At 44.4% G+C, this 12,609-nt stretch overlaps 2 protein-coding genes across 2 annotated transcripts; one reads left to right on the top strand and one right to left on the bottom strand.

Moving 5' to 3' along the window:
• Positions 1 to 106: 106 nt before the first annotated feature.
• On the top strand, positions 107 to 2,068 carry TREMEDRAFT_67435 (uncharacterized protein; the record flags this gene model as incomplete). Its single annotated transcript, XM_007001902.1, has 7 exons — positions 107 to 142; positions 200 to 241; positions 426 to 615; positions 899 to 1,074; positions 1,241 to 1,317; positions 1,666 to 1,878; positions 2,014 to 2,068. 7 exons carry the CDS (start codon positions 107 to 109, stop codon positions 2,066 to 2,068), a joined length of 789 nt encoding a protein of 262 aa, XP_007001964.1.
• A 220-nt stretch (positions 2,069 to 2,288) lies between these two features.
• On the bottom strand, positions 2,289 to 12,311 carry TREMEDRAFT_70997 (uncharacterized protein; the record flags this gene model as incomplete). The annotated part of the gene is made up of 10 exons (XM_007002030.1): positions 2,289 to 2,773; positions 2,810 to 3,342; positions 3,644 to 4,525; positions 4,572 to 5,278; positions 5,322 to 6,287; positions 6,453 to 6,768; positions 6,932 to 7,079; positions 7,189 to 10,666; positions 10,714 to 11,664; positions 11,919 to 12,311. 10 exons carry the CDS (start codon positions 12,309 to 12,311, stop codon positions 2,289 to 2,291), a joined length of 8,859 nt encoding a protein of 2,952 aa, XP_007002092.1.
• Positions 12,312 to 12,609: the final 298 nt, after the last annotated feature.

The following is a 12,609-nucleotide window of genomic DNA, read 5'->3' as shown; positions in this document are numbered from 1 at the left end:
CAAGGGTGGTAAAGTGGAGGACCGGTTGTAAAGATATAACCGGTGTTTTACGGAATTCACTATTCCACCTCTAGATTCTCTCTACTTTACTTGCAATCTCACAATCATGAAGGTCGTATCTCTCTTCGATGTCAGAGGTAAAGTAAGTGTAGGCTACTGTAAATCATCATCAACTCCAAACTTGTATGTTAATGATCAGGTGGTCCTCATCACGGGAGGTGGTAGAGGTGTAGGGGAAATGGTAAGACCTATATTTCACCTCTGCGGTTTCTTCCTCATTTCTATCGCCCCTAGCATATTTCTCACTCCTACGTATACTTCCCAACATTGTGTTCTCCCATGATTTCATATTCACTCTTCCCGTCCAATCCATCTCACTCGAAGGAATAATGGAGTGGCATAACTGCTGTCGGTCCTAATGCCAGATCGCATCAGGTTTCGTTCATAACGGTGCTAAAGTTTACATCTCTTCTCGATCAATTACAACATGTATGGAAACTTCAAAACGTCTATCTGAAATCCCTGGAGGAGGAAAGTGTTTTGCTTTACCTGCTGATTTATCAAAATACGAAGAATGTGTTGGATTGGTTGAAGAGATTGAACGAAGAGAGGGAGGTGAGTTCTTTTGTCTTAATCTTCATCTCCTTTTTTCTGTCCTGACCTTGTTTTTCCATCTTTATCCTAATGTCAAACAATTACTACCTTGTCTCTGTCATCAAAACTCCTGTCTCTGTCATCAAAACTCCTTTCTCTGTCATCAAAACTCCCTTTTCTTCGTCGTACATGAGATACCTGATAAACCCGACATCTTCCCTGAAGAATAAATTCGTTTCAGAGGGAAGTAAAGTCCATCATAGTTTCCTGTTTAGAGTTGAATTATATTGATACATCCTTCTAGTCCTCCATATCTTGATCAACAATTCCGGTGCCACTTGGGGAGAAGAATTCGATACGTATCCCGATACAGCCTGGACCAAACTTATGACATTAAACGTTCAACGAGTATTTACACTTTGTCAAAAGTTCAGACCGTTATTGGAGAAAACAGAAGGATGGTCAGGAAGGATTATCAATGTTAGTCCATAGTCCTTCTCTTCTTCGGTGTCTTCTCTTTCTCAATGTCTTCTCTTTCTCAATGTCTTCTCTTTCTCAGTGTCTTTCTCTTTTTCAGTGTCTTTCTCTTTTTCAGTGTCTTCACTTTTCCAAAGCCTTCAAATTGGGGGGGATCTGATAAAATCAGATTGGATCAATAAATGGAATAAACGTACCTGGTTTAGAAACCTATGCTTATTCAACTTCGAAAGCTGCTTTACATATGTAAGTCTGAATCTTTCTCACCTTCTTTCTGCTCATCTCACATTTTTCACTTTACCCTCTCCTAAGCTGTCCCCTTAACCCCTTTCTCTCCTCTATCTCAACCTCATTTTCTCCCCTCTATTTTAACCTCATTTTCTCTCCTCCATCTTAACCTCGTTTTCCCTCCTCTATCTCTCACCCAAATCACCCCAGAGACAACCCCTTACCCTCAAAGCACGCTTCTAGGGTCTATACAGAACAGAGGGTAATCCCAACATAGAAGATATAAGAATACAGAAGTTTATCAACTCGACTGTGATTCGAATCACCATGAAGATAGAAATAAAAAGTGGAACACTAACCCCCAAGGCTGTCCAAACATCTCGCTCAACGATTAGGACCTAAAATCACCGTCAACGCTCTGGCACTAGGTCCGTTCAGATCGAAAATGATGGCGGCGACGTTGGAAGCTTTCGAAGATGATATAGCTCAGAATTTACCTATGAAACGTATTGGTAAACCGGAAGATGTGATTGCTGCTTGTTTGTGGTTGAGTGGGAAGGGTGGAGAATGGGTGACTGGGTGTGTTGTTGTCTCTCCCCCTTGCCACCCCTGTAAACCACCACCACCTCCCACCTCAATCGCGCTTCTTCTCCCACCTCGGACTTGTTCCAAGACAGTGTTTTGATAACTTTTGCCAGTGTAATTGACAACCAGAACCATCATACCTATAGACGGAGGATCTCTCATAACTTCTCAAGCCAAATTGTAACACCAAAGCAACGTACAAGTCAAGCATGCATCAATCCCATATTCCTTTTTAGCTTTTGTATTGCACGGCACCCAAGAATCAACTCTTTCTACACCCCACAAAACCATTTACATACAAGATCTCAATCTTTATCCCCATTGAGGTGCAGGTGATGCTTCTCGTCTTATCGGTCTTACAGATGTCGGACTTGTCGGCTATCATATCAGTCCTGGTCCATATTTCAAAACAAGAATCCATAGAAAAAAAATGAAGTTTGACTCACCTCGTCACCTGAAACATTGACAGATTCACTCGCTCTTCTCGGTCTCAACTTGTGTAAAAACCCTTTCATTTTTCTCCCCACTTCTTTACCCAAACTGACATCCCTCTCATCTTCTTCATCTTCTACCGAATCTCTTCCAGGTGTGAAAGGACTTTTACTTCTTAAACTCGGTTGACTTTGAGGAGACAAAGGATCCAAAGGCATATTATTATGTCTTTTGATTGGTGAAACATCTAATCCACTAGATTTAGATATAGCTCTTGAGATTTCTGAGCCTTCAATGGTCAATCTTGAACCTAATTTAGATAATCCACCACTACTTTGTCCAGAACTATCACCTTCCATACCTTCTGAAGAAAGTGAAGGTTCCAGATGATATCTCAATTTCGATTCTCTTGTATTCGTAGATCCACTTGTCCCATTGGTGAGTTTATGTAATGGTGCTTGAAGATGTTTAATGGTTGAATCATGTTTCGCACTCATCGATTGTAATCCTTTTTTACTTCTTAATAAAGAAGTGTTTCGTAAGATTTGTGATAACAAATCACCTGATTGCGCCCATAAATGTGCTCGAACATCCCGTTTAACATGTTCGAAAACATCTTCGTAAGTCCATAACTTGCGCAGATAAACACAATCAGGTGTCCGAACTTGAAATCCGACAACGTCAGGAAGTGGTATACCCAGTTTACGTCGTTTACCATCACCTTTGAAATCAAGAATAAAAGCAGTGTTCCCAAATACGATCCTCTCGAATGTTTTGATGGAAGATGCACGACGACGCATTTCTTGAGCATCACGTAAATTCGAAGTAAGAGGGAAAGCTTTATTCTTCGAATCTTCTCCAGAGGAATTTGATCGAATGGAATGAATTGATGCCGTTCCACTTTTTTGTGAAGCTATTGAAACTTCAGAATGTGATCGACTAAGTGGTGGCATTTGTGATGGTAGAGATAAAGTCGAAACGTTTGTACTGAAAAAACCACTACCAGTCCCATTCCCATGTACAGCGCTAAAAGGAGTTAAATGTTGTTTTTGAGGTGATTTTGAACGTTCCACTCGTTTCTTCTTTTTCTTTTTTCCATCACTATTCTCCATTGGTTTCCCACGTCGGAGATGTAATCAACGATGAGATGTCCATATTGTTCTTCCACTTGAAACGTACAGGATGTAAATTCATGACTACGTCCTTGACGATGGGTATACTCCTACTGTGTCAAGTGATAGAAAACAGAGAGGCAGGAGCTTCACGTCCCATGAGCAAAGGAGATTGTTCACCTCTTTTCCCTTTGATCATTTCGTTCCATCTCAACAACACTTCCGGGTAAAGAACATCGGCATTACTGTTGAGAGCCGCGAGATCACCCACGGCAATAGCGAGATCGGTAGATCCATCTTTGTTTCGAAGATATGATAAAAGAGTATGTTCAATGTCCAGTTTGATAAGAGGTTGAAAAGTATCTTGTAACATGTGCCATGCGATACCTCCTGCTCGAACTTCGAATCGAGAAGAAGCCTTTAGCATGGCTCGAGCGTCGTCTTTAGCGAAATTGACGGAAATGGCGTCGAATACAGTAAAGAGATGGTCCATATATTCCAAATGATCCGCTCGGATCTGTACCAAAGTTTGACGTCCGACATCATCGATCCGATCGATATTTTGTTCGTATCCTCTATGTTTCTCCTCAAGCTCTCGGATCTCACGTTGTAGGTTGAACAGTTCCACCAAGAATGTCGACGGATCTCGATCTCGTCTATCGAATTGAAGCAAGAATTCATCGACACGTTGAGACCGTCGACGATGGGCGGGATCTTGATACATTAACAAATCAGTGACGACGTTGTACAATGCCGAATAATGTTGAGAGGTAGCTGAGAGAACAAGACGTGGGACTATAACGGTGGTTAGATCTTGATGAAGACGTAAATGATGTATCGGCTCGCCTGCATCGTCCATCGCTTCAGGCCATTCGAGTCCTCTAGGAACCCTGAGATGATTGAATCTGTCAAGAGACATAGCTGCGTCCGTCTTGAGAACAATACGATCATAATCCGTGGCTTCGCTCTTTACGTCGAGGAAGATCTCCAGAGGTAAGAAATCAAGTCCTTTGGGAATACCATCCATACTTCTTTCGCGTTCCATCATTTCAGAATTGGGATAGAAAGCTTGAAGTCCTTTCATTGATACATATTGTCTATCTGTCAGCCCACACATAAGTCAGAGGGGGAAGAGGGACTCACCGAGCCATGACCTCAGCAGTAACTAGATCCATGGCATTCTCATCAACAATGTCGTAAGCTTTGAAGGAAATCTCCTCCAGGGCTAAAAGGATCATCGACTCGGTATCAACATTGCTCTTGAGCGCCACCTGAGGTTTTAGGAGGAGAATTCGATTCTTCGGTTTGACAGTACATTCAGTCGGTAGTCCAATCGAGGGTTTTCGTATATCTTCATGATCATGCTGATGAGTTACAGGAAGTCTGAATTGATTTCGACAAGCTTTAGGATCTCGTAATCGTTTCTCCAATCCATCCACCATGACTCCGGCCATCTGAGCAGGGACGGGGTAGATCTCAACATCAATATCATCCTGATTCAGACCATTCTTGGGTCTGTTCAATCTACGTCGAAGACCATCCCGAACTCCACGAAGCGAGGCATGCGATACGGTGTATTCTTCTCTTTTACGATCCCGACTGGAAAAGTACCACCCAAATAGGATATTCCTCGATTCGTTTGTCCATGAGATACGAGGACAATGAACGTGAAAAGTATTTTCGAAGGGGGCTTCTTGCTCCTGTTGCGATTGAGGATAACCATTTATTACACCTTGCTTATAGGCAGCTTCGAAAGTGTTATCATCCATCCTTCTCTTCTCCTCTTTCTGTAATTCTTCGAAATGTCGTTTCAAGGCCTTGAGTGATCTTTGAATAGTTTGATTTCGAAGCTGCACATCAGTCTTGCTCTTCCTATTTTGGATAATCACTTACTTCTGCAGATTTCTTCTCCGGGGTATTTTCCAGATCGAGGAGGTCTTGGATCTCACGTTCTAAATGACGTATCCTCATACTGACTATACGTCGTTGAGTAGGCCCCACACCCTCCGCTGCTCCTAAATAACAAATATGTGATTTTTCATGTCCGAACTTTGTATTTTCCATCTCTTGATGACTTTCAGAGGCCATCCCGTTCGTACCATTATCTTCGTGGGGACTTGACGGTTTCGCTTTGACTCTTTTGGAGAAGAATACCTGAGGACAATCGCCTAACTCTACCACATCTAATCTCGGATCCTTGTCAAGAGGTTTACGATCCGCATCGACGTAATCGAAGAAACTGTACCATCCTTTCTTGGTAACATCCATTTCTGATACTTTGGGAAGGTTCGAAATGACTTCATCCGGTCCTCGACGTTTCCATGCTTCTTCAAAATGCGCTCGTAATCCTTTGACCTCAATGTCGTCAAGTAGTAGATCGGCCGCATAGAATGGTTTATGAGTGACAACGATGGTACGATTGAGTTGTTCGTGGTGCACAGTCTTTTCCTGCGCTCGCTGATGAGCATCGGCACGGAACCGACCAAATCGTGCTTTGATACCGAGACATTCCGACATTCCGAGCGTCCATAAATCTTTACGCATTTGCGAGTACACGTGGGAGAGGTATAGCGGGGAGAGGTCAAAACGATATTTGATCGTTCCTAAACTTCGACCGAATGATTTGCTTTGAGTTGGGAAGTTGGGAAAGAGACTTCCCTGACGGATTGGTAGAGACAAAGTGTGATCGAAGAGTCTCCACCAGGCGAAGAAGTGGGCGAAAGCTTTAGGACTGAGATGTAGACTGTTGTCTTTGTCGATGTTGAGACTGTCAGGGGCGAGTTGGTCGCCAGTGGAGTTGACGAGAGATACTGAGAAGTGGATATAGTCTGAACGGAAGCCTTCGTATGAGTCGACAGACTATTGTCAGCTCGTAGCCTGAGACATCGCTTGAGCATGTTCTTCCCCTCCCTACTGATACATTGGACGTTATATCGAACGCATGCCCATGGTCAATCAAATTGTAGTGTGTAGACGGATGCACCTAGAGACAAGAGAAGATAAGATAGAGATGACGACACTCACATGTCCATGTCTTCTCTCATCCTCCTTGATAGCCTCTTCACTCCTCAGAATCACCTCTTGATGCTGTTTAAAGTCGAAAATCCTACATTGTCGATGCATCAAATTCTCCGTACTCCCACACTTATCGCAGCTCCACGGTCGACAAGTTCTCTCAAAACGGAAACCAAAACCTACTCGAGTCCCATTGTTGAACCTGGCACAAGGTTTTGTGTACCGTCTATTGATGAGAGAAGTATGATCCGCATTGGGAGGTACTGGTGCTGAAGCTTCTGGTCCTTCCGCTCCGACTAAAGTATCATCTCGTAAGGCGGACAAACTGAATGTCAGCTTTCAGTAACAGAGAATCAATACTGCCAGCTAGCCTTTTGCGGAGAAGTGGAGAGTTGGGTTTAGGGTTCGGGGTGGTGGTGGTGGTTGTGGGGAGAGTTGAGCTTAGGGTTCAGGCTGGTGGTGGGAAGAAGAGGAAGGGTGAAACTCACTCGGGAATAGCTATCATCAAACTATCAGCTGAAATTTGTATAAGTTCGAATTGAGGATTGGCATGTCCAATTTCGAGTCTTGTGTTACCTCGCCAAGCTAAGGCAAAACCAGCACCGAGACCTTCGATATAATACGGATCACGAGAGCCTGATATCAGTCAACATGTCAATCCTCCACACAAAACCACAGCTTTAGTCAACTCAGAATCAGTGATGAAAGTTTGGGGGTTACAACTGTAGGAGGGATGACTACTAACCTTTCAGATGTAAATGGACTATCCCATCAAAACGTATTCTCACTGTCCAATGTAATATCAACCTAAACTTATCCCAAAATCCAATCTTTGGACTTGGATCCCTCGGCGGGTGACTCAGAGTCTCTATAACCCTGGTCAAATCCTGTATGGCAGGTTGATAAGAATTACCCCAAGTAAACTCTGTCGTATTCTTACTCATCACATGAACTTCTGGTCTTGCATAAGTCTTCACGGGCATGATGGTTTTGGCTATTTGTAATTGAAAAGGTTTTGCGTTTGTATCTCCCAAACCGGCAGGTATGACAGGTGTAGGTACCAAGGTAATAGAATCTTCTCCGGCTAATTCTTCGGCAATTATGAATGGCGATTCTACATGCCAAGCAGGAGAATTATCTTCTAATCTCGGTATCTTGATTACTGATAATGGATAATCTCGAAGACGCCATTCGGCATGTGACATTGTCCAATTGATCTGAAGTGGTACCATTAGTGTGAACTGTGTATCAGGGTGAAATGGTGCCGAACATTCTCCCATGTATTCAATAATCTCCTCTCGATTCATGTTTGGTTGAGTGATGGACATTTTGAAATCTTCAAATGTTGAACGGAATAATGGAGCTTCCCAAACTGGTCCCACGACGGATATCGGGAGACGAGATGAAACGTGAGGTATTTGAAAAGGTCGAACAGCTTCAGTCTCACGACGTTTTTGTTCCTCCCTTGCTGAAGAAATGCGGTGGATCCATTTTTGAGATTTATACCAATCTAATCGATATCGAGCTTCGTCTAATGATACGCTATGTTTCGGAGTGAGTTTTTGTGAAAATTTGGAACCATGACTAGGAATATTGATAGTGGTAGAAACATCATCGTCTGAAAATTCTTCAGCTTCAGCTTGAGAGATGATTCGAACTTTTTTCTCAAACTCGTCTTCTAATTCATTCCTAGCTTTTTGAGCTACTAAACCTACTCGCCAGATCATGTTTAGTTTAGTTTCGATAGGATTATCCCTTGCTTCAATGTCGACATGTTTGAACGAAAAATGCAAAGGTGGAACTCTCTTCGGACCTTCAGCTTCCGGTATTCGTACCGTTCGAAATCCATCTGGAGGATTTTCAGTGAAGATGTCAAGTAGGAGCAGCTTTAAACTCTTGATTGACACGTTGATATTGAGTATGAGCTTTGATAATTCATACGTATGAGGGACACGGATTCGTAATGCTTCTCCGCCAATATGAAATTCAGGAGGTTCACCCAATGGAGCCGCAACCACGGAGAGCTCCTTGATCCGACCCAGTTCATCCCACGATCCTTGATGCATCGGAGAAGGAACGTGAACAAGTACCGCCTCTGCCCTCCCACGTATACCGGTATCGGTATGTTTGGAAATCATACTATTGGTCATATGTATGAAAACTTGTTCTTGCAGAGGGAACCCAATATGTAGTAATACGCGCGGAAGACTGATCTCGACATCTAATCCCGTGTGTTGTCGTGGGATTTTACTCGGAGGATGTGGCTTTCTCCATGCTTTATGTAGTTTTTTCAAAGTTAAAACAGCTAGTAGAGATGCGTAGATGTGTGACATGTCACCACGTATTCTAACACTGTCGACTTTGCCATGACATCGTTTGCTCAAGGGAGCATTGACTGTAGCTCGAGAGAAGAAGAATGTGAATCGTCCTTCATGAATTCTGATCAGCGGCTGTTGAGCCTGATCTGTTCCTGTTGTCTCTAACGGTGGAAGAGCATTTGTAGACTCCGCCCAACCTGCCGAATCACCGCCATTAGGTCGTCTGAACTCCCACCCAACATAATCCTCCGCTTGAGGTTGTTGTACAGGTCTTGTATTCGCGTGAGACATAGAGGTTCCTCCTGCATCGGTAAATCTTTGACCATGCCAAATAGGTTTGACAAAGAAGTTCACTAACACCGCAGACGTCAATGCGGCTCTTCCACCGGTGGAAGAGACCTGGTAGTATACCGCCAGGGCTTGGGTGGTGATATCGTCAGGAAGACGAAGTTTGGCTCGTTGAGGTCCGTTCAAAGGATGACGAGAGTTGAGAGCTTGGGCACGATTGGAATAATGGGCAAATTCGAAAGTAGCTTGTGTTTGGATCCAAAGACCACGGATGAGTTCAAGGGAACAATGGGGATTTGGGTCTTTGTGACCTACGAAAATACTGATCAAACCCAAGGATAGACGTGCCGATATTCCAGATGGGAGTCGGTCAAGTAGATTACTCTGTATCAAACGAGGTTGTTGTGGTTCAGCATGTCGACGTTCACCACCCATAGCGACGAGAGCATCAAGTACAGCAGGTTGCCACATGTTGACTTTGATCCCTGATTCAATACCTAAATCTATAGCAGCGGATATTGATGTTTGTTCCAATCTTGCCTTCTCAGAACCACGCTGATCGATATCGTGTTTACCCAATACGTCTCCACTAAACGTTCCGAAAGCCGTTCCGACGGTGGCTAAATGATACGTCTTCGGATCTTTCTCTCCCAGCGTCAAATGTAGAGACATGGGTTGTAATGCCAAACTAGCCTCGAAAGACATGGACATGGAATAGTCATCACGTAATTTGGCCGGAGTTGTAGAATGTCTTCGACGTACTTGAGGTTTCAACATTGATACAGGTAAGGTATAATCGACACCTTGCATCTCTTTCCTTCGACCACGAAGTTCGTCTTCTCGTCTGAAAGCTTCCTTTGTAGAAGATCGATCGGGTCGTCGACCTATGATATCTTGAAAACTTGTGAAACAACCTAGATGTAAACCATCCGATGCGAGAGCGAGGGTGGTTTTGTGCTCAGACACACGATCGGCCAGAACCAACATGGCGTGACCTATGTCCATCACCATTCGCATTCTAGGTGGAAGGCCGAAATCTCTCTTTGTCGCCTTGACGTATTCGACCTTTTCCGGTGTCACCTCCCTCGGTCTACTACGTTTCCAAGCATGAACCAAATCGGTCAAAAGCTGAACATCACCAGCCACATCGATCGATGCGATATCACCTTTTCCAACCAACAATGCAATGTTGGGATCGCTGGAGAATAAAAGTTCCTCCCTAGACCATCCCCTCGGACGCCATGTGGACAAGCCCTCAAAGTCTGCTTCTCTCACGGCGAAGAGCTGGTCCCGCTCATCTTCACGTTCACCAGGTGCAAGACATTGTAGCTCGATGCTGGTCCACCCTGCCGAGTATGCGATACCCTTGATTCGACAGGCAGGAGAGGTGTTGTGACCGAATGCATTGCGGGCCCGATCGTTGTTGCTCGAATCAGCAGCAGAGAGTCGACAGTGGAGGTTGGAGGTGGACAAAGATAATTGAAACAGGTCTTCTTCTTGCAATGACGATGTTTCCGACTCAGATGGAGGAGCGGAGTTGCGTGCAGAAGGGAGAAAATGGCAGAATGTGATACGGGCGAACGAGAGGGAGACGAACTCGAGGGATCTCAATGCGATCTACTCATCAGCGTTAAGTGATGGGCATCATGTCGAAGCTGACTTACCCTGGCTGCTCCTTGAGGTGCCCATATACCAGATTTTGGACTTTCACTAGGGGATTTCTCAGGTCTACGTTCTTGTATCATCTCCTGCACTTTTTCCAGAGCTCCCAGACTCGTCCGCACCTCACCTATACTCACTGCCGCACTGAGCGTGCCTTCTCCTCCTAACATCTTATTCGGCGCAAAACCCACTCCTAGCACTGCACTACTGCGTCCATCCACCTCTAAAAGTTTCTCAAAGCCTCCATCGCCACTGGTGATAGCATATCTGGAATTGGTCGTGGGGAGGATAGATTTGCCTCCACTACTCGGAAAAACAGTTGGTCTGTTGTCCTCTTTCATCGATCTTATGGAAGACTTGTGATCTAAGCCATTGTTTCTCGTCGACAAATCGGGCATTGAAGGTTTGGCCGATACTGGCTGAGGGGGATTGAAATGAGGAAGAATAACCGCTAAACCTTCCACAGAGGCGGTGATAGATACCGAACCTGTACCACGTCCAAACAAACGTCGCCAGAATCCTGTCAACGAGGGAGGTAATCTCGGTTGAAGAAGAGAACTTCGTCTTCTAGTAGCTCGAGGTAAAGGGGCTGATGTCGAAATTGAAGGGGAGATGATATGTCGGGAAGGACTGAAAGAGTCTGAGAAGCTTGGTTGGGGATGAGTACGGATGGGAGAGATAGGGGGAGAGAAATATCCTCCCGTAGGTGAAGACGTAGGTGATGTGCAGAAAGCCGCATCTAGGAAATTTTCTTCACCTCTACTTTCAAAGACCACTTTGATGCCTGCTCTGGCATCGTGAACCGTCAGTTCGAGTCCATCCAAATCGTCGAAAATGACTCTGAAGTCGGATATCTGAATGGAGAGAAGTCGACTGAGTCCGGCCCAATGGTTGATGGTCAAACCAAGAGACCACATGATACCATCGCGCAATTTGGATGGACCGCGATGAGACTGCTATCAGCGACTGAACTCATTCTCAGATGCTGTGAGAGCAAAATCTGAAGAACGAGACGAGGGAAGACAGATGGTAAAGAGGAAAGATAAGTTTACAGGGGAATGATAGCTGAAGCGAAAGGTGACAAACGCCCGAAGAAACAGGGGATGTTTCAAATGAAAGAGGGCACAACCATTTTAAAATTTAGTGAAGGTACGATATGAATCTGATCCAAGCAGAGGATAGAGAGAAGGGATTTGATTCAACTCACCTTCCCACCTCCACCTTGTCTCAAAACATCACCTTCTCTAGCCCTCACGGCAATCCCTTCAAACTTCAAAACGACCCAACCAACATCATCCCCTTTCCTACCTCCCCAAGCCCAACAAACCTTTTCGATCCTAACCGTAGGAACTATCGTTCCACTCTTATGTGCAGGTCTCCATTCCAAACCCTTTGCTGAGAGAAGGGAGATTGATGCGAAACGTATTTGAGTCCGATAACGTAGATAAAGAGGAAGACCATATGATCTGAGAAAGAAGATAGATGTTAAGAATGTTATGAGAGTTAGGAAAAGACGAGGATGAGAAGGTATTATAGGGAGAAGGTAAGAGATGAAAGAGAGAGTTAGGAGAGCTAAGAGAAGGGAGATTGATGGGTGCATGATTGAGAAGTGTTTTAACTTTTTAACTATCTTCACTTCGTCGGGTAACAATTCGATCTTTATAGTAGACTTGAAGGTCGTTTTGCTTGACTTGCTTGAGATGATTTCTTGAGGGTGGAGACATAGAGAAAGGAAGAGAGGAAAAGAGATGGAGAGAGATTGTCGTATGGTTGATGGATATTCAAAAGTCTAGGAAGTGTGGGGCGCCATTCCCCATTGATCGGTTGACCACTTCCCACTCTCACACAAAACACAACCCGCAGACGGCAGACCGCAGGGGAAATTGAAATCCGAGATG

The sequence above is a fragment of the Tremella mesenterica genome, assembly GCF_000271645.1.
Source record: "Tremella mesenterica DSM 1558 unplaced genomic scaffold TREMEscaffold_1, whole genome shotgun sequence".
Taxonomy (NCBI): domain Eukaryota; kingdom Fungi; phylum Basidiomycota; class Tremellomycetes; order Tremellales; family Tremellaceae; genus Tremella; species Tremella mesenterica.
Note: the sequence above shows the minus strand (reverse complement) of the source record. Positions and strands in the feature narration are given on the sequence as shown.